The sequence below is a fragment of the Musca autumnalis genome, unplaced genomic scaffold (genome assembly GCF_047663935.1).
Source record: "Musca autumnalis isolate F117 unplaced genomic scaffold, ASM4766393v1 scaffold_4, whole genome shotgun sequence".
Lineage (NCBI taxonomy): Eukaryota > Metazoa > Arthropoda > Insecta > Diptera > Muscidae > Musca > Musca autumnalis.
The window spans coordinates 45889543-45910134 of NW_027411977.1; the positions used below are offsets into that span (position 1 = coordinate 45889543).

The window sequence follows — 20592 nt, forward strand, 5'->3', positions numbered from 1 at the left end:
ACCTCGGCACCGCCGTAAACATAACAAACGACATCAGTTGTGAAATAAAAAGAAGAATTATATTGGCCAACAGATGCTTATTTGGCTTAAGTAAGCTCTTTAAAAACAAAGCCACAACTCGTCAAACAAAAATAACGCTTTACAAAACACTGATAATACCCGTGCTGATGTATATGTATGGCAGTGCTTGGCGTGTTTGAGAGAAAAATTCTTCGAAAGATCTACGGACCGATCTGCTTTGACTGTAAGTATCGACGTCGTATGAACCACAAGCTGTATCTGCTATACAACGACATCAGTATAGTTAAACGTATCGAGATGCAGCGATTGCGTTGGGTAGGCCATATAATAAGAATGAGCGATAATGAACCCGCTAAAAAGGCTTATAAATTCGAGCCAATTGGCGGTGCACGCAGAATTGGCAGGCCAAAGAATAGATGGCGCAAACAAGTGGATGAAGAGATGATAAGGCGCGGTATTCCAAAAAGCGAAGCACTAAACAGAGAGAATTAGAGATCTGTTCTTATTTCGGTCTATGGAACAAATGTTCTGTAATGGGCCAGCTAAGTAAGTATGTAATATGCTTCTCCCTAAAAGTTCTACTCCACTAAAGTTGGAATTTCACTAAAATATAGTACATGAGGATTCATTCAAACGCTTCTTAAAGGCAACGTTTATATCCACCTAACAAAAAATAACGAACCTAAGATCTGTTTTAATTTCCGAAAAATAGCTATATTTTCTCCAGAAATTTGCAAAAATTACATATTCTTCAAAATTGGGGAAAAATTGTCGTCTTTAGGAGAACACCACGCCCACACCTTCCTATATTTCGACCTAATTTTTGGTACCCTTAGTTTCAATATGAGTACTATATAATCCCACATAGAAATTAACCGATCACCGATTGACGGCAAAAAGTGGAGTTTTGGCCAGGAAAATCGATTTCTGAAGCATTGCGCGATACACAGTGTTTCAGGAATCGATTTCCCTGGTAAAATTCCAATATTTTTTCATCGCCGATTGTAAATTTCTATATGTTGCAAAAGTTACAGAGTTTTGAAGCCAAATCTGCAAAATAGCGAAAATTGTGAGGGGCAATTCTTCGGGGGCTTTATGAAAACGTCGAGCAATACCGAAAAAAATCATGTGGAAAGTTTAAATATAAATAACAGTTTCAGCCATTTCGGTGTAATATTGAGGCCACGACCTACAAAACACCGAAAATCGGGAGGTACCGTCCTATGGGGGCTATATAAAGGCGTGGACCTATACCAACAAATTTCTGGTGGAACGTTTCATATTCCCAACGGAGGCTAAGTACTAAATTTCATACATTTCGGTGGGATATTGAGGTCACAACCTTCAAAATACCGAAAATCGGGGATACCGTTCTATGGGGACTATATGAAGACGTGGACATATACCGATAGATTTCAGGTGAAAAGTTGTAAGCCCACAGTGCAGACTAAAAACTAAATTGCAGCCATCTCGGTGTAATAATGAGGCTAAAACAATCAAAATACCGAAATCAGAGGTACCGTTATATGGGGGCTATTATTAAAGCGACCGATGTAGCCCATTTTCAATACCAAACATACCAGAAGGAATATACGCGTCTATACCAAATTACAAAGCTCTATCCTAAAAATTACGAGTTGTATCTTGATTTCAACAGACGGACGGATAGACATTGTTACTTAGAATTTCACCTATACCCTCCATATTATGGTGGGGATATAATAAGAAACTTTGTTATCCTTCCATGGAGACTTTTATCAATTTATTGTTTAAAAATATAAATATTAATTACATTACATTAAGTACATACATAAAAAACACTTTGCAGAAAATTACATTTCAGACTTTTTTTGTGAAAATTGTTGCAATGGCTTTCTTTTTGTGAGGGCAGTTTATAACAAATCACATATACTTGTACACACATACATATGCAGCAATTTATTCCGTACCATTTTCTGCATTATCATTTGGCTCTGTAAAATTTTATATTTTTTGGAATTAATATATAAACAATGTCACGAATTTATAGCAATTTACCAGATTTCTTGACATTTTGAACACGCAAAAATGAATAATCGGGAGTTAGGTCATATTCAGCGTCTTTGGCCGTACCCGTTCTGCAAAGAGATGAAGATTTAAAACTGTTGTTTTTGTATACGAGAAATGTCTGTATGTCCCTTGGGGGAAACTCGTGGGAAATATAATAAAAATACTTACACATTTTCACTCCACCATTTCTGAACAAATTTATTTTTGTACAGCAAAAATACAAATCCAACACAGGCCAACGATAGAACGCATATTCCACTCCAGTAATCGATAATAAAGAAATGTTCTCTTATCCTTGCTGTTATGTAGACAATCATTTCACGCATCCAAATGGAGAATACAACCAAAATGTAAATACAATATGAGATATAGCTGAAAAAAGTAAAGAAATGTTAGGGTTTAAAATTGTTTATATAAAAATAATAGAAGACTTTTACAGAACTCCTTTAAATAGATGTTCTCTCTCTTGCTCTTTTTTAAATAATATACACTCTACATGAATTCTACAAATAACAAGTAAGAACGGTATTAAGTTCAGCCGGGCCGAACTTGTTATACCCTCCACCACCTTTCATTTATGAAGAACACTAAATACACAATTTCAGCAATGTAGACGACTAAGTAATAAATTTCAGTCATTTCGGAGGGATATTGATGTAACCACCTTCAGATTTACGAAAATCGAAATAATGGTTTTAGACCCCAAGTATGTTTGGACGAAATGTGTTTCAGACAATTTGGAGTCGATTGAGCAATGTCCGTCCGTCTGTCTGTCTGGCTGGCTGGAGTGCACGATAACACTGGAACGGATCAACCGATTCGGTCCAAAATTTGGCTTTCGTAATATTTTTTAACATTTTTAAACCCCGCTAAATACATAAGTTTTTTGGGAAAAAATTGTTTCATTATACACAGGCTGAGGGTATATCTCTGGTGGCCAAGCCGACTGATACTTTTTTACTTGTTTTTTTATTGAAATGGCGTAAGACTTCTTGACCAATTTGCGCTTTTTTAGAGCACTTTTCACAATAACTCGGAGACCCCTTGTCAGAATACTTCAGAAGTACACACAGTATATGAGTATCATTGAACTCAGTGATATCACTCGGTAAGACCAACGTAGTTTAATGACCAAAAGAAAGGGAATGCAGTCGGAAAACCTTAGACATTTTAACATTTTAAAAAAATATTTTTTTGTTTACTATTATTTATTTCAGCATAGAGAACATAGCCAAAGTAGTTGTAGCGCTTTGGATATTATACCTATACGATTTTTTAGGAAATCCACACTTTGTAATGTCTTAAACCCCAAGGCCAAAATTGCTTTAAATATGTCTATGGAATGGTAAGGTCCTTTCCCTTGTTACTTACTTCAAAAATGTAAAAAATATGTCTTTAATTGATCTATGCAGTGGGAATTTGGGGACATCGTGGCATCATCCACATGTTTTTATTTTTGTATTGAAGGTAGTATTCAGTTATAAAAGTGATGGAAAAACGGATGAAATCACGATATTCGTAGCGATCAGTAAATTTTGCAGGCTGTCAGTGGGTTTTGCAAACATTACTCTCAAAGGTAAAGATGAAGTTATGCCAATGGGGCAATACTCCAGACATAAGCAATCATATGATTGAATCTTCAACTAAAACAAAACAAACAAAAAACACCGAAGGCACGCGCAAAAGGGAATTTTTCAAATAAAATTCCAACAACATACTCACAGGTAACTGTGCTGATGTTATTTCAACTCAACAGAAATCGATGATTTCTTAGTTGAATCGTGCTGTCAGCTTGCAAATATTTTGTTCTGGTGTTTTTTGGAAAGCCGAAAAGTGAGCATCATTCTCATTAACATGAGAATACTCGATGCTTAAAGAGTTCAGGTTTTCACTAAAGAATCATAATTTCAAAAACTGAAAAGCCAATTGATAATTCCCTTCGCCGGTAGCGATCAGTAAATTTTGCAGGCTGTCCGTGCGTTTTGTAAACATTACTCTCAAAAGGTAATGATGAAGTTAAGCCAATGGGGCAATACTCCAGACTTAAGCAATCATATGATTGAATCTTCAACTAAAACAAAACAAACAGATCATGTTAAATCAAAATTCTAGCGACAAAACGTGGGTGTGTTAATGGACAAATGTATCTTTTAAATATACATATTCTGGCGACCAGACGTCAATTTGTTTATAGAAAAGTTATGTCATCCAATCGTTTTTATTTTAACAGAGAAACTCGGGCGCTCAAATGGGTTGTTTTCATAGAGAAATATCATGGATATTTTCAATGACAAATGCTGGCGACCAAACATTGGAATTTCATGCAGAAATTCGGGCGTCCAATCATTGTTATTTTCATAAAGAAACCAATTGTAGTTATTACCTCACAGATATGGTGGAGCCCATAAGAAATTTTAGTTCCTAATCATAAATCGTATCATAAAGAATGTCTGAAATCCAATAGAGGCTGTGTTGATAGAGAAGTAATGCTGAGCAATAGTGAGTCTATCGTCAAGAAATTCTGGCGCTCAATCGTGGGTTTCTTACGGCTTAGTTCTGTCGTTCAATCGTGCGTCTGGCAATACAATTTTTGTGGCATTCAATCGTTGGTCTTCTATTAGAGAAATTCTGGTTTTTCCTCGTGGATCTTTTAAATTGTTCAGGAGCAAGCAAAACTCTGGCAACCAGTCTTGAATTGTTTTAAAATGAAATTCTGGCGCCCAATCCAAGGCCTAAACATGTATTACAAATACTCTTAGGTTGCGTAAAGAATTCTTCTTTTAGCAAGAATCCATGAACACAATTTTGACCAATCTACATTTTTTTATGTGGCTCATCGAAATAAAGGTTTTAAGCCCCAAGTATGTTTGGACGAAACCCGTTGCAGACAATTTGGGGTCGAGTTAACGATGTCCGTCCGTCTGTCTGGATGGCTGGAAATCCCGATAACTCTCGAACGGATCAACCCATTCTATCCGAAATTCGGCCCACGTAATATTTTTGTCCCAACTAACCTTCCACAGAAAATTTCCAAAATTTTCAGAATAGTGCTGTTTAAGACCTGTAGAGGGATTCTCTGAGAAATTAAATCGCAAAATTATGAATGAAAAATTCAAATAAGGGCCACTATTACGACAGTACAATTTTTTTCAGGGGCAAGTCCATACTTCCTCAGAAAATGGCCCGGCAGCTGTAAAAAACGCCTACTTCCACCTTGTGCAGTGGCTTGTGCGTTGGTCCAAACTTAGAATATCGTAATATTTCTGCGAGTCTTCGATAAAGTTTGAAGATTGTGCTTATCGGTCCACTCCTTCCGGTACCTTCCTCACAAAAGTTCAAACATTTTCGTTAAAATGGTGCTCTCGATATTTTTAAACAGAGTAAGCGATTTGTCCCAAACTTTGGATTTAGTAATACTTTGTTCAAACATAGTTTAAGCTCGAAAATGGGCCGTATCGATGCGCTCTTTAGGGTAACTCCCTCACAAAGGTTCAACATTTTTGCAGTTTAAGCTATATTCGAGGATCCTTTGAAAATTGTTACCGAAGATACTCCTTGTAGTCCTGTCTGTAGCGATATTATGTTTTTCATAGGATGTCTATATTTCCTGACAATATAGTCCAACAGCTCTAAACTATACGGTGACCAACTGAAAATACTGGTGGGCGCAATATCTATTGGAAGGAATTGTGATCATTAATCCAAATCCATACTTTGTCGGCAAGTTCACACGTCCAAAAATGGCCACAAATTTCTGAAAATTCTTTAACTACATAATTTTTGACGAAATGTTTTTTGTGGTGTATTCGATCTGTCCATTCAATTTACACAGGCTAATGATATATCCCTGACAGTAAAGCCGACTGATACTAATTTACTCGTTGAGATTTTGAGGAACAATAATCGGTTTCCGATCAGTTTTTTTTCGCGAGTCTTCGAAAAGTTCTTTACCGAAGATGGAAAAAGAAAAGTTTCTAGAAATATGCATCCATCGGAAGAACTATTTTATTCCATGCGCCCTGTTTTACACATATAGAATTTTGGGTTTCTATGGTGAATGACACACTAGCTGTTTCAACATGGCGATGCAGTCGTTTTAATCCGTCTCTTCTGCCTTTGTTCAAAGAATAATCGGCAGAAAAAGTGCAAAATACGGCTTATTTTCTGAAGTAAATTTGTAGCAAGAGACCAGTTGAAAATAATCTTAACGAACACAGTTATATCATGAAAACTGGTTGATATAGCTTTTATGCAAATTTTAAACATAATAAAGAATTTGTAATTGTTATAGTATTCAAATAGTTCATTACAAAAACGTGTTAGAGAAAATATACAAAAAATAAACAACGATTTTATCATTCATTGTTGAATGGCTTTTATCACAAATTTCAAAACCAATAAATCGCAAGAATTGTTTTTCTAGATGTTGTTCATAAGCCAAAGTATTGGACGTTATATACCAAAAATATAAATAAACGTAATTGTGAAGTCAGTAACTGAAAACTTGACAGAATCTATGCAGAAAATTACTCAACAAGCCCCTGACCCCGATGGTAACCTCCCGCATGATTTTGAATGTACGGTATCTAATTTAAGTTGTCCATGAAGTCACTGCTATTGGCAAAAAGATCACCGGCACCGCAAAGACTTAATGGAACGTACACAGAGGGAAAAAATAGAATCCGTATTGTGTCTACATGAGCACAGGCGTGTTTTTTACCACGTCTGTTGTCATTTTTATGAATCTAACAGCTAGTAGTGTCAATATGAGAACATGTGTGCTAAATTTTTAATATTTCGACCACAAACGTGCTCACGTTGACCACGGTACGTTGTCAATTCTCAAAACCGTTGACACCATTGATAACGGCGTGTTCATTTCGGATGTGGTGAGTTTTACCACGTATGGTGTCATATTTCTTTGGGTGTAGAGGCATCGGGATGTTCTTAATATTCGACCGACAAATGTACCAACGGTTTTGTCAACATAATCCCATTTTCCTAATCTTTTACAAAATGCGAAATTTTTGAGGAAATTTCGGTGTGGAAAAAAGAATACTGTTGTACTCAGAATCACAACGACTACCGCTATTAAAATTTTAATACGATACGATAAGTGCCCTTAAACAGGATTTAAGCACAAGGCCATCTTGGAACTTGATGTATTTTTGGGAGTGATTTATTTCAATAATTGTTGTTGTAACATTATATGAAATTATTGTACGTTTGTTTTCCTGCTTAACCCACTTAGCGCCTAGAATTTTGATTGAGAAAATACTCTTACAATATTCCTAACAAATCCCTGACTTTATATGATTCTAACATTTATGATTAAATTTTTATCGCATATTAAAATTTTTGATCAAAAGTAGAAAATTAGTAGAAATGCATAGGTAAAATGAAGCTTTATAACGGTGAAATGACAGATAACAGACAATACTATAACAAATTTAAAAAAATCCCACACAAATATTCGAAAAAACAAGAGTTTTACGCCAATTTTGGCAACCATTTTTTGTGGCGTTTAAACGACCAGTGGCTTTATCTGGGTTCATCCGGCTGACTCTCTATCTCCAGGTCTAGGAATTTAGCCAAAAAGCTATTGGAGATAGTTGAGTAGGTTTGACAGGGCTGTGTTTCGTGCGGTCCTGTGACACATGTGTTTTGCACGGTGCCATTAATCCTTGTCCCATAGGAATTAAGACGGTTGCACCATCAAAATTATTCTGGTTTATAGTGACAGCTGCCGCTCCTTCGCTAAAATAAATGGGGTATACATTCCGATGACTGCATTCACACGATAGTTGTTTATGCATCGGTGTGAATGCTGTTCAAACCAGTTTGATAGATTTCCTGATCTAGGGGTTATTTCTTGTAACTTGGAACCTCATGCTGATTAGGATTCCTCTCACGGAGGAGGTACCTGATGCAATGGGCAGACTTAGTCCATCTTGGAACTTGATGTATGTTTGGGAGTAACTTATTTCAATAGTTGTTGTTGTAGCATTACATGCAATGATTGTACTTTTGTTTTCCTGCCTAAGGCGGCTGAGACTCCATCTCCACGTCTAGGAATGTGGCTGCTTTGATGGGTTATAACCCATTAAAAAACTATTTGAGTTAGTTGAGTAGGTTTGACAGGGCAGCGCTTCGTACGGGCCAGTGCCGCATATGTTTTGTATGATGTTATTAATCCTTGTCCTATAGGAATTTAGATGGCTGCACCATTTCGAGCATAGGTGAATCAAAACTAATGTGGTAGTGACAGCTGACGCTGCTATAAATGAGGGATACGCTCCGATGACTGCATTGAAACTATAGTTGTTTATGCATTTATGTAAATGCTGTTCAAACCTGCTTGATAGGTTTGCTGATCTAGGGTTGCTTCCTTGTAACTTTGGACATCTCTCTTTCAATGTAGTGAAAGTCCTAAATACCATATGGTGATTAGGATTCCTCTCTCAGTAACACCCGATCAATGCAGCACCGAGAGAATGTCATGTGTTGTCGGACTGAAAGTATTGTCGTATCCTCATGAAGATGGTCCACTGAAGACATAAGGAGGCACCCTGTTGCAGTTCTCAGGACGGCATTGTGACAAGTTTGAATATTTTACTATCGTGTTAAACTCATATTAGCGCACCACACTGCTGTCGCATTGTTTACCACAGACTGACATATAGCGTTCTAGGTGGTCAAGAAGGTTTTATTATCTGCATCCAAGTGCTGCCGGCTAGCGAACCCCTATAATATTTTGTTAGTAAGAGGTCGGAATTCGATTACCATCGACCATGATATTGAGCTCAGTGCTCATGTCCGCAGTCCATGTGGTGAACAGAATGGGCGTAGATTTTGTGGGGGATATTTGCATATTCTGTGCGCGAATAAAGGTGGTAAGATTAATCAAATATGAGTTCAACATTTCCCAAATAACATCAGGGAATTTACCTGACGCCAATGTAGTACACTCATTCGGATATTCAGCGATCTCAATGCCGTCTGGGGTTGGAATACAGGAAAGAAAGATGTTAAACAGCTCCGGTGATACCAGCCCACTTTGCGGATCTCCCAAATTCGCTCTACGGGGCTAGAAAAGCGAAGTCGGTCTGCCCGATTTACCATTACTGGCATCCTCGCCTGGCTTCAGTAGCGGAACCACCTTGTCCATTATCCAGACTTCGGACACGATGTGGGTGGCTAGTGACAGGTTGACCACTCATCTCAAGGCTCATCCAGCTGTTTCAGCAATTTCATGATGATTCCGTTAGGGCCCAAGAATTTGAATGATTTAGCATTTCTTATAGCATTTTCCACATCATCCAGAGTAAATTGTGGTAGTTCCTCGTCGGCTGGAAAATATCTAATGCGGCATAATATCCTTCTCTACGTCAATTCCGAGGTGCCTCACAAACTGTCTATTAAAATAACTTGCACACCTCTACTGGGAAATTTGTTCCTACTTGAGGTATTCGACCACCAGTTATGTAGCGAACGGCTGCTGTAGTGATGATGTCTGGGAACATATTTTCTGCTAGCCGAACTTCAGTATGGTTGGGCAGATCATTGAGAGTTCACGAATCACCTGAACTCTCTGAAATTAGGCCAATTGGCTTTCCCATGATTGATGAAAGTGCGGCGTTCAAAGATGATGAAATCGGGCGATCAGCTGATGGAGACAATTATGGGGAGATCGTCTGACCCAAGAGCAACGTCATTAGTCAGGCCAGGTGTCGCGATAGTTATAACTGACGAACTGTGTCACCCTCCGCTTATTCTGGTAGCGGCGTTCGCATTGACCTTGCAAAACGTAGAGCTATCGATCTGCTAAGCCAGTACTAAACCTCTGGCCATTGCTGAGGACTGAATGCCACAGTCGGTTATGACCCTCAAAGGCGGTCTAATGTTGGATCTATTTATCGGCGAGATGTATAAGTTAAGAAACTCTACCTCGACTGTTGCACACCTGACTGCTAACTATTTCTAGATCGTCTCATTTTCCAAATTGACCGACATAGAGTGTTAGGTGCATTAAATAAATGAAATTGGGCGAATGAAGACAATGAAACCGACTGTGTCGACGAATACGAGCTCAGCAATACCTGACTGTATCGAACTTAGCACGGTCCCATCCGAAAGCAATACAGATAATCCTTGGGAGGATGAGAATGAAGTATCGACGCACAAAAGGAACCATAACCCAACAGGCATTGCATGACGCTTTGTTATAAGTTCAATGCTGACATCTCACAAAGCAGTAACGGTGTGTTATCCGCTGAGTGCATTGTAATCCCAATACCATGTAAAACAGAAATCCACAAGGCTATTTACAAGATAGCTGGAGTACTAGTTGCTGTTGAAGGAGTGTTAGTTGCTGTTGTGTTAGTTGCTGGGCATGCACTGTGACGACAAGCATCTTGAGAGCTTTGAATATCAGGCTGTAGCCTCAAGAATAAATCTAAAGGCATCCAAAAATATTTATAAAAAATTTTGATCAGCCCTCATAGTCCATCATGGAACATTATATAAGTTTTGAAGTCACTCCTTTCTTCAGTTATCAGTCACACCAGTTGTTAGTTGTGTATTTAGAGCTTTCGGGCCATTTGTCATGAAGTTTGGACTTCCAAAAGGAAAAACATTATCATTGACCTACTTTCGATAACTATTTTCAAAATGTTCCTCGAACTGCCCTTAAATTATTCTTAAGGGAAAATTTTGAACTTTTTTGGAGTGATGCCTAGACTGACTCCAAGTTGTCCGAAACCGATTTGGTCTTAGCATATGTGGGATTTAAAAACATTATTTCAATGACACTGATTTCTGATCGTGACAGTATATAAATCCTCTGTGGCCTTAAGTCTAAGAATATAAACAGTTACGATACATATAGAGTCTTCCGTAGCAGATGTTCTGATGTGTATTTATAAAATCTGTTTAAATACCTGTAATATCACATAATTTGAAAACAAAAATTGCATTATCAAAATAGGTCGGTTAAAGTTTGCCTAATTAGTCATACATTAAAATGACTACAGTTGACCGGTTTGAGTGATTACATCACCCTAATTCTCAATATATTTACTCATTTTTACTTACTGTGTTTTTGTTATTTTAAAATCTTTTCCAGCCACCATTTGTGTGTCACCGGGTAAATGGAAAATTTGAAAATATGCACGTACCGCACAGAATAAACTGGCACCCATAGATATTAATATTGGTATATAGAGATAAAAGAGTATACCCCATAAGCGTGCTAAAACAAAAAACACAAAATAAATAAATTAAACTTATAAGAACTCCCTAATGTGACTTACTATCGAACCAACAAAAATCTTCACCAATGCCAGGTTTTAAATGACGTCCAACATTTGAATCTTGTACAGCTTTGACAACATATTTCATGGCCAGCCCCACAGCAAATGTTAGGCCGTACAACACCTTTAGGTACCAAGTTTTAATTGACTTCAAAGAAAATATGGCCCAAAAACTGCCGCTTATAATGTTGAGTATCAAAAATGAGACAATTATAAAGAAATATGCCAGAAAACCTGCAAATAAATACAATTACATAACAATGAATCCATATCTTGAAAGTTTTATGATTACCTACCAATATTTCTACATGCTGTATGCGACAAATTTAGCGGATTTTTCAAATGCAAATATACCAGAAAACACAGACCCATTGTCAGTGCAAACAAGTGGAATATTAAACCTTCACCATAATTGCTATTTCGCACATCCTTAATGGCCACAAACATTAGAATTATACCAATATTTATGATTATTGCCAAACTTGTACCTTTAATATATAAACAAAATTAGGTTTAAATAGAAATGTTTACTTTGAAATATGTACATACATATAGCATAGATCCAAACACGAAAACCTTTCTTAAATCGTTCACATGTCAGCGGTGTTAAACTCCAAGCCTTTTTATTTTCCAATGGTGTAAAGCAATACTCATCCGTGGAATACATGTGTCCATCACGTTTCAATGTGCCGTTCTGGAAATAATTAAATAAAAGTTATTAGGCCTATTCGATAACTTCGCAAGTAAAAAGTATTCGAAATTTTTTGCATCTACTTCTCATTTCTCTTTTACTGAACAAGTTTGTTATCGAACTGCATTTTGTAAAAGTTTGTACAAATTTTTACAAACTTTTGGGTTGTCGAACAGACCTATCATATAAACTGCAGTGGTGAGAAAAGGAAGAGGCTATGTATCAAATATTAACAAATAAAAAGTCGTTAAGTTCGACCGGGCCGAACTTTTTATAATTAAAATGAAATAATTAGTTTCCTTTCACAATATTACGTGGACAAATTTTTCGACCACTGGTACCCCAAATACCTAAATTATCTAATCTAATCTAAAAAATGCGTTCAGCCAGGTGAAAAGTACCACCTACGGTTCTATATCAACGTGTGAATCTATTTTTACAGTTTTTGGTAGAAATGTTTTACAGGGACCTCAAACGTCAAATTACGGATAGTTCCGTCATGCAATGTAGGTACGACCCTGAAAATACCAATAATCGGGAGGTATCGTTATATGGGAGATATACCAAAACATGGACCTATGTTGACGATTTTTAGTGAAGAAGTTTCGTGACCACTGAAAATTTCAAATGTTAAATTACATCTAGTTCGATTTTTGGTGGATAAGTTTTGTGACCACAGTTAAAAATTGTAGCTAAAGCCCTGAAAATACCAAAAATCGGAAGGTAGCGTTATATGGGAGCTATACCAAAACATGGACCTATTTTTGGTGGAGAAGTTTCGCGACCACTAACAGCCTCAAATGTAAAATTACAGCTAGTTCGGATAAAAATTGTGGCTAAATTCCTCAAAATACCGAAAATCGGGAGGTACTGTTATATGGGGGCTATGCCCATAATTTTTGGAATGTAAGTTTGTTGATGACAAGAAACCCTAAATGCAAATTATTGCTAATTCGGTTTGAAAATGTGACTAAAAACATGATGGTTGTACCAAAACGTAGACCGATATAACCCGTCATCAAAATTGACCTGCCAGCAAACAAAAGACGCATCTGCTTAAAATATCAGAGTCCGATCTCCATGCTAGAATTATTATCACAGACGGACGGACGGACATTCATAGATCGACTCAGAATTTTATCCTGATCAAGAATACATATACTTTATAGGGTCGCAAATGATTATTTTCATGCGTTACAAACGGATAAGCACACTTTTTATACCCTCCATACTATGGTGGAGGGTATAAGAATTGAATCACCGAAATAAAGGCTTTGTCCCCAAGTACGTTCGAACGAAATCCGTTTCAGACAATTTTGAGTCTATCTAGTCCTGTCGGTCTGTCTGTCTAGCTGGTTGGTGCTTATGATAACTCTCGAATAGATCAACAGATTTATTCCAAACACTGACTCTCGTAATATGTTCAAACTTATCTAGGTCAAGGATGGGCCATAAGGGTCCCAATTTGTGTCTCTTATAATATGTTCAAGCTTATCAAGTTCAAGGATGGACCATTTCGGTCCAGTCCTTCGGACACTTCCCCCTCAAAAGTTGATAGTTTCTCACTACTATGGTGCGCACCATAACTCTCTATGGCAGTAGCCAATTTTATCCCAAGTTTGTATATTTTTTCCAGACCTATTATTATGAAATATATCAATACACTCCTTCCGGTACCTCGCACACAAAAATTCGCAAAAGTACAGTTTAGGGACATGTCTCGGATCATTCAGACATTTTTTCAGCAAGTTACCTTGCGCCCCTTATAACAATGTTAAACTTTTAAGGAGCAAGTCCATACACACAATCCAGCATAATAACGTCTCTCGAATAACCACTTCTATATTTCAGGTAATCAGTGAAATAACCAGGAACTATATTTTGCATACAATTTGAATAACTGTTGAAATCAACGCAAATTGAATCTTACTAGCCAAAAAGTCACTTGAAGGCGATTATAGTAATATCCGAAACAATCGCATTCTTATCTAATAGATAAAGGTCAGGCGAAGAACTGTGCCGCCTAAGTGATACTACATGTGTGTGTTGCTTTCGTCACGGACGTAGCACAATTCTTTCCGTTACATTTGTACGATTGTTGCTCTAATTCACTAAGGACAATTATTATACGTTTACTTTTACTATTGGATGGATTTTAAAACGCTAAATAAACCAATTTCAAGCCATTAGAAATATAATATTCACATTCAAAGTTAATGCCAAGAATGTCCTCCATGAAATTGAAGTTTGTGTAAACAGGAGCTCTATACATCTGTTCAAAAATGGGGATAAGTCTATAATTGTTTGTCGTAAAAGGTTATATGATAAGTTTCTGGTCTAATAATGAAAACGCGGAAATTTATTATAAAAATTGTTTTATTGCTTTTCAAAGTGATTGCCTTTCAAAAACATGCTCGTCTCCAATCTCAATATAACACGTTGAATAATGGACAGCGCGGACGGAATTGAATGATTTTCATTTTGTTAGAGTTGATAACAAGTCGATTTAAATGACAGTATTCCATCAGCATCATGTTCCATTTGACATTTCAATACCATTTCATGATTATATGTATATAGTAGTGCTATATCGTTTTCCATATAGATTCAAATTGGATATATCATTCAGGAAAATTGTAAACAATATAGGTCCCAATACACTTCCCTGTGGTACACCATGTTCAATAATTCCAACATTTCCTTTAACGCCATTAATTACTACACATTGTTACCTGTTTCTTAAATAAATTTCCAGTAATTTCAATTTGCCCCTTGAATCCCATAAAATGTTAGATCTATGAGTATAGAATGATCAACTAGGTCAAAATTAGAACGCTGCTTCCACTCCTCCAAAAAATCTAATCACAAATTGCATTCATAAAGTATACAATCGCTCCTTTTGTACCACTTCGTTTTCTAAATCGAATTGGTTAGGACACATCTGTCTTGTCGCTTCTAAAAAAAAATGATATTAGCACTTTATCTATTAAAGAAATCGATAACACTATTTGAATTCGGCGACTTGAGAATTGAAATAATTGTTGCAGCTTTTAATACTTCCGGGTAAATTGACGTTTGTAGATGTCCACTTAAATAATCTTTCGAAGACTTCAAAACTTTGCCTCTAATTCCGTCATAGCCAGGACATTTGTTAATATTAATATTTGCTATTAACTCCGCAACTTCATCTATGTTTACAGTAACCATAGACTATTAAAATGGTTGAAAGTGTCTGCATTTGTATAAGCCAGTTTACTTTTTTTAATCTTTAGGAACATTTAAAAAGTAATCATTGAAGGTATTGTATTTGTCCATATCATCATTAACAATTCCATCCCTGTAATCTCTCGTTTATTTAAAAATCGCCCACATTTTCAAGAAATTTAAAGTATACTCATTTTGGATCCCTACCATTTTTCCTTCTTTTCGCCAGTAGTTTGGTTTTAAAATTTCTTAATGCTTACAGATTATCATTTTCCCAGGTCATTCCCTGTAGGCGGAACTGGTTTAAAGCTAACTTAAAACTAGATATTTTGTAAACAGAACTGACTTTTATCGACTATTTTCCCTTATGCCAACTGACTATTTTTACAAGGCGATGAGCGCATAAGTAGTCAGTATTTCAACTGATTATAAACTAACTTGTTTAAGCTTATTTATAGTCAGTTTAAAAGATAATGTGAAAAAAGAACACTTTTTGCTTGTTTTTATGATTTGGACTATTCATATTGCTTCACTCAGTTATGTTTTATTAAAAAGGAAAGGGTACTTTGTAAATTGGCTTCGTGTTCCTTTTTTATACCAGAACAATCCCTGCAGGGACTGAAACTGATTTAAAGTTAACTTAAAAATAACTTTTTTGTAAACAAAACAGACTTTTTTATCGATTATTTTCCCTTATGCCAACGGACCACTTTTACAACCAACGAGCGTCTATGTGGTCAATATTGTCCATCGCTAGATTACTTTTCAATTGATTACAAACTAACTTTTTTTAACCTATTTGTAGTCAGTTTAAATGATAATGTGAAAAAAAAAACAATTTTTGTTTTTATGTGTTTTTACGACTTTGACTTTTCATATTCCCTCTCTCTTTCTGTTATGTTTTCTTAGAAAGAAGAAGAGGGCAAATTTATGTATTTCCTTCGTGTTCCTTTTTTATACCCGAACAATATGAATAATATGTACGAATGTGTTCAATCCATCAACACTGGCTTCTATTATTGGATGCTGCATTTATACGAAAGTTATGTAAAAATGTAAATGTTAATTATTTAAAAATGTTTGCTTTATATTTTCGGCATGCACAAATACTTTGTAGAACGTACATGTTCTTGTTTTCAAAGTGGTTGATCTATAGATGACTTTTCAACCAATTTAAAGTTAGTTGAAAAGTAGTGCAGAAGTGGACAATTGTCGATTTTTTTCTCTGTTCAAAGTGTTGATCTCTAGATGACTCTTCAACCAATTTATAGTCAGTTTAAAAATTTATAATCAACCATTTTATCAACTGGTTGTGTTTGAAAGTACTTCTATTCCTTGGATTGTTATGTTTTTGTTAATAATGAAGGGTTACCACAACAAGAGAAATCCGTAGCAAATCTATTTATAGTGAGTGTCAAAAATATTCGGTTTTCAATTTCACCAATAATAATACCTCAGTATTTTAGAAGCCCATGCCCAATATCCAAAAAAAAAACAAATACTTAAAAAAATGTTGGTTCTGTGGCAATTAAAAAGTGTATGTAACATGGATCCATGGCAACCCTATAAGCGAGAATAGGAAAGAAAACGTTGTTAACCCTGTTTTCTATGCGTCAAAAATATTCTGCAATATTAGTATACCTTTTAATAATTGCGAACAGAATCTTTGTTCCTGTGTGCAAAAATATTATATTTTATAGCAAATTATTAAAATTTAGCGCTAAGGAAAAACGCTATACCAGAAAAGGGAAAACTGGTCATATTTCATTATAAAAACAGCAGAAATAAAAGGAAATTTTGCTTATTTTTGAATATTTAGTCGAATATAGTTGAATAGTGTTCAAAAGTCACGAAAATATAGAAATAATCAATTTCGTGAAACCCATAAGCTAGCCAAAACCAAGAACTGTGAGGGAAGGTAGAGGAATCTCCTGAAAAATTAAGGCTAAACCGCCCTTAATTTTCTTGAAATTGGTCACTGAGTCCTAAATGACTTTCAGAAGATAGAAAATATGCAGTTACATTACAAAAAAATCGTAAGGATAAAGCCTTTCATGGACTTGTAACACATCAAAACCATCGGCTTATTTACGTAACCAAAAATTTAGTTCAAGTTTCGCCTTGATGTACTTTAAAAGCTTGATGTACATCAGAAAGTTGGTGAAATGGAGTTAATTTTGAATGCCTAAGTACGTAAAACAGTATACCACCAAGTTTCCGGCCTTTCTGTGCACTCCAACACAAAAAGTACAAAGGAGATTCCAGGAGACATGTATTTATCAATGACTTATGATGTGTTACAAGGCCATGAAAGGATTTATCCTTACGATTTATTGAAAATCCATCTACTTCACTGGACACCTCTCTGGACATCTTTTCAGCAGCAGTTACAATGTTACTTTGAAACCATGTTCCCTGAATAGCTATTACATTTGATAGAATAGTTAATTCTGTTATAATTTTGAATTTACTTTTGTTTACAGAAAAAACATATTAAAATTGAATGTCCCAATTTGAACTTCTATATCTCTATGGAAAAAGCATATGTATCAATCTTGTAGAGAATTTCCACAGCTTTAACATTTTCTAGTCCCATTTCGGTAAGGCTTGCCGTTTTCAAGCAAAATCCTGAAAACCTAAAAAGCACTCGATTTATTTTAAAATCTCTCTGCCGATTTTCTTTTTTATTTCTTTTATTTTGCTCACCTATGAACATTGTAGTTTCAGAATCCACAAAAACTTCGCAGGGGTAAGCATCTTTCATTTAAAGATGAAGCCTGGCCCCCTTACAGTTTCTCCGTGTTTGATTAAATATACACATTTCTAACATCTCATCGCACCTCTCAGTTTTCATTCTAGGAGTAATCGTGCCAGATTAAGCATACATTTATCAAAGAAAGCTTCCAAAATCCTCACATTTCACCTCCAAAAATCTTCTTAAATCGCGCCAATAATACACACATCCATCTGGACCATCTAAATTGAATTTCTTTTCATCACTAATAATCACATTCTTCAATTTTCACAATAACCCATAGAATAAGGTAAGCACTGGGCAGCAAATTCTTTTAGGAACAACCTGATGGTTGTTAGGAGATCTAATTGACTTATTATCTGTGAGACAAAAAAGTTTCCAACTGAAGCTGCTTCCTATTTTAAATGTAATGAGAGCTTCAGAGGTCTTCCTAGGCGTTTTTTGGTTTCCTTATTATGACAAAGGCTATTATCGACCCATTATCAAAATTGTCGATTAATGCTGCACGTTAAAAATGTTTGTACCATAAATTATTACCCAAAATAATCTTTAGAATTTCTCGAAGATCACGTGTCATCCAATGCGTTCATCAGACTTTTTTCAAATTCATTAGAACTAATGTTGATTGACACCCACTGTAGGTAAATGGTTTGGGATCTATTGTTGTAGTTTTTTTCCGTAGCCCCTGAGAAAATATTTCTGGAATTGTTTAAGATACAACATCGTCGGTATAACATACACAATATCTTTCTTCACTTATGCATTTGAAATTTAGTTATTTTCCCCTCTAAAACTTTCAGCTATTGTTTATTTACTCTAGTTAATTAAAATATTATACCCTCTAGTGACGCATTACGTCCACATTGACCTTGCATGTGTGTGTGTGTTGGACTAATTAATTTATGCTCTTTACTCACCTCATATAGATCCCATTTCCAAAATTCATTCTTCTTGCGTTCGATAATTTTATTCTTACAGCCAAACTCATAACGGACAATAAATGTATCCTTTATATTCACCGCACTTGTACTGCCATTGACAAATGTGACCTCGATATGGGTGTGCTGAGAATGTCCATCCTTTTCATTTAGACTACAGTTGTGATGTTTTTCGTCGTAATGCATTTTCGGCGGGCAGCAAAATGTGACACATGGTTTCAGCAGGCAGGCACATCCGCGCCAATGTTTGGGTGCAGAATATTCAATACCATCAATAACTTTGACTTTATATTCGGCGGTAAGATTAGCCGGTATTATCAGGCCTTCAAATGAATAAGAACCATCTTTGAGGCGCAAACCATCGGTTATATTCACTGTCTGGGAATAGGGGCAGGGATATTCTTTGGCACATGTTGAACAAATGAAGAATGAAAACAAAACAATGCTAATGAATGACAACAAACGACGCATAGAGTGCCGGGACGGTATTGTTGTTGGTGATCGTGATATTGCTGAATGAGTAGAGTGCCGGTCGTGTTGGAGCTTCATCTCTCTTTTGAATTGGAACACAGAAAGAAAAAAATGAAAAGACAACACAAAAATGTTGTTTTGTGAGAACAATAACAAAATCCGGTTGTTTGGGAGAAATTGTGCAAGTGGGCCATAAAATACATGAAAAAATGAGAGTGAGAGAATAAAAACATTGAGAATTGAAATTTTATGGAGAAAAAGAACAATACAGAGAAGAGAGACGGAGATCAAGTGTGATCTCATTGATACGTATCCATCCATCCAAGTATGATTCAAATACCTTACCTTGCGTAGTCTCTATCAATCAAAATTTGCAGAATAAAAATGTGTTTATGGATCAGTGGGAGCAAATGTTGTTGACTTCGTACGTTTTTTATTTGCTTTCTTCAATGCTCTAATGTGGTGGTTTCTTAGCACTTTACTTCCGAATAAACAAATATTTAATAAATAATTTTTTGTTATTGTTTAGAATAAGAATGTGTGTTGTTGCTTTTCTTTCGTAACTTTTCACTTCATTATTTCAGCATTTGGCGGTTTTGATTAATTTCTTTTCCTTCGTTCGTTGCTTTCTATTCTTTCGTTATTTTATTTCTGTTGTTACTCAGATTTCTTGTTTGTTTGTTTAAATTTAGAAAATTTTTTCTTCTATTTAATGATCTTTTGCTCCATTGCCTTTGGAGCGGTGAAATGAAACCGACCACAACGAAAAAACGAATGCGATCACCAACGCTTTGTGTTGTGTATCGCGCTACCGTTGATTAGAAACTGTTTGTAACCGTTGCCTCTCGTCGTTTTATTATGTGGCTAGTTGATAAATTTTCCGTTTTGCTTTCCAACGCAAGAAAAAAACAAATAAATGGCTTTTCATGCCACAATTTAGCGAAGCCAAACACCGTTGTTTTTGGAAAGCTTAATGAGCTTTTTTGTATTTTTTAGTTGGACTTTGGTGAGTGTTGGCCAGCGTTGCCGTTTTGGGCATTTCGGACCAAATTTGGTCCGGAAAAAATTAATTTTAAATTTGGTTCGAGGGTCGGCTCAAATCCATTCTGGTCCGTTTTCATGCTAATAATTTCTAAAAAAATAATATCAAAT

General features: G+C 35.9%; 1 protein-coding gene and 1 long non-coding RNA gene across 3 annotated transcripts in view; one reads left to right on the forward strand and one right to left on the reverse strand.

Annotated features, from left to right (window-relative positions):
- LOC141404327 (uncharacterized) overlaps positions 1–20592 on the forward strand; it is a 43911-nt gene that overhangs the window by 7754 nt on the left and 15565 nt on the right. The window lies entirely within an intron of this gene.
- mthl9 (methuselah-like 9) lies at positions 1752–20267 on the reverse strand. Of its 2 annotated transcripts, none has more exons than XM_073987514.1 (9): positions 19869–20267; positions 18949–19522; positions 11931–12075; positions 11678–11869; positions 11382–11615; positions 11164–11320; positions 2239–2442; positions 2059–2138; positions 1752–1994 (listed from the first exon to the last, which is right to left on the reverse strand). In XM_073987514.1, exons 2-9 carry the CDS (start codon positions 19516–19518, stop codon positions 1960–1962), a joined length of 1617 nt encoding a protein of 538 aa, XP_073843615.1. In that variant the 5' UTR covers positions 19519–19522; positions 19869–20267; the 3' UTR covers positions 1752–1959. The 2 variants fall into 2 exon arrangements, with proteins under 2 accessions (XP_073843615.1, XP_073843614.1); XM_073987513.1 differs by having other exon boundaries at positions 19786–20267.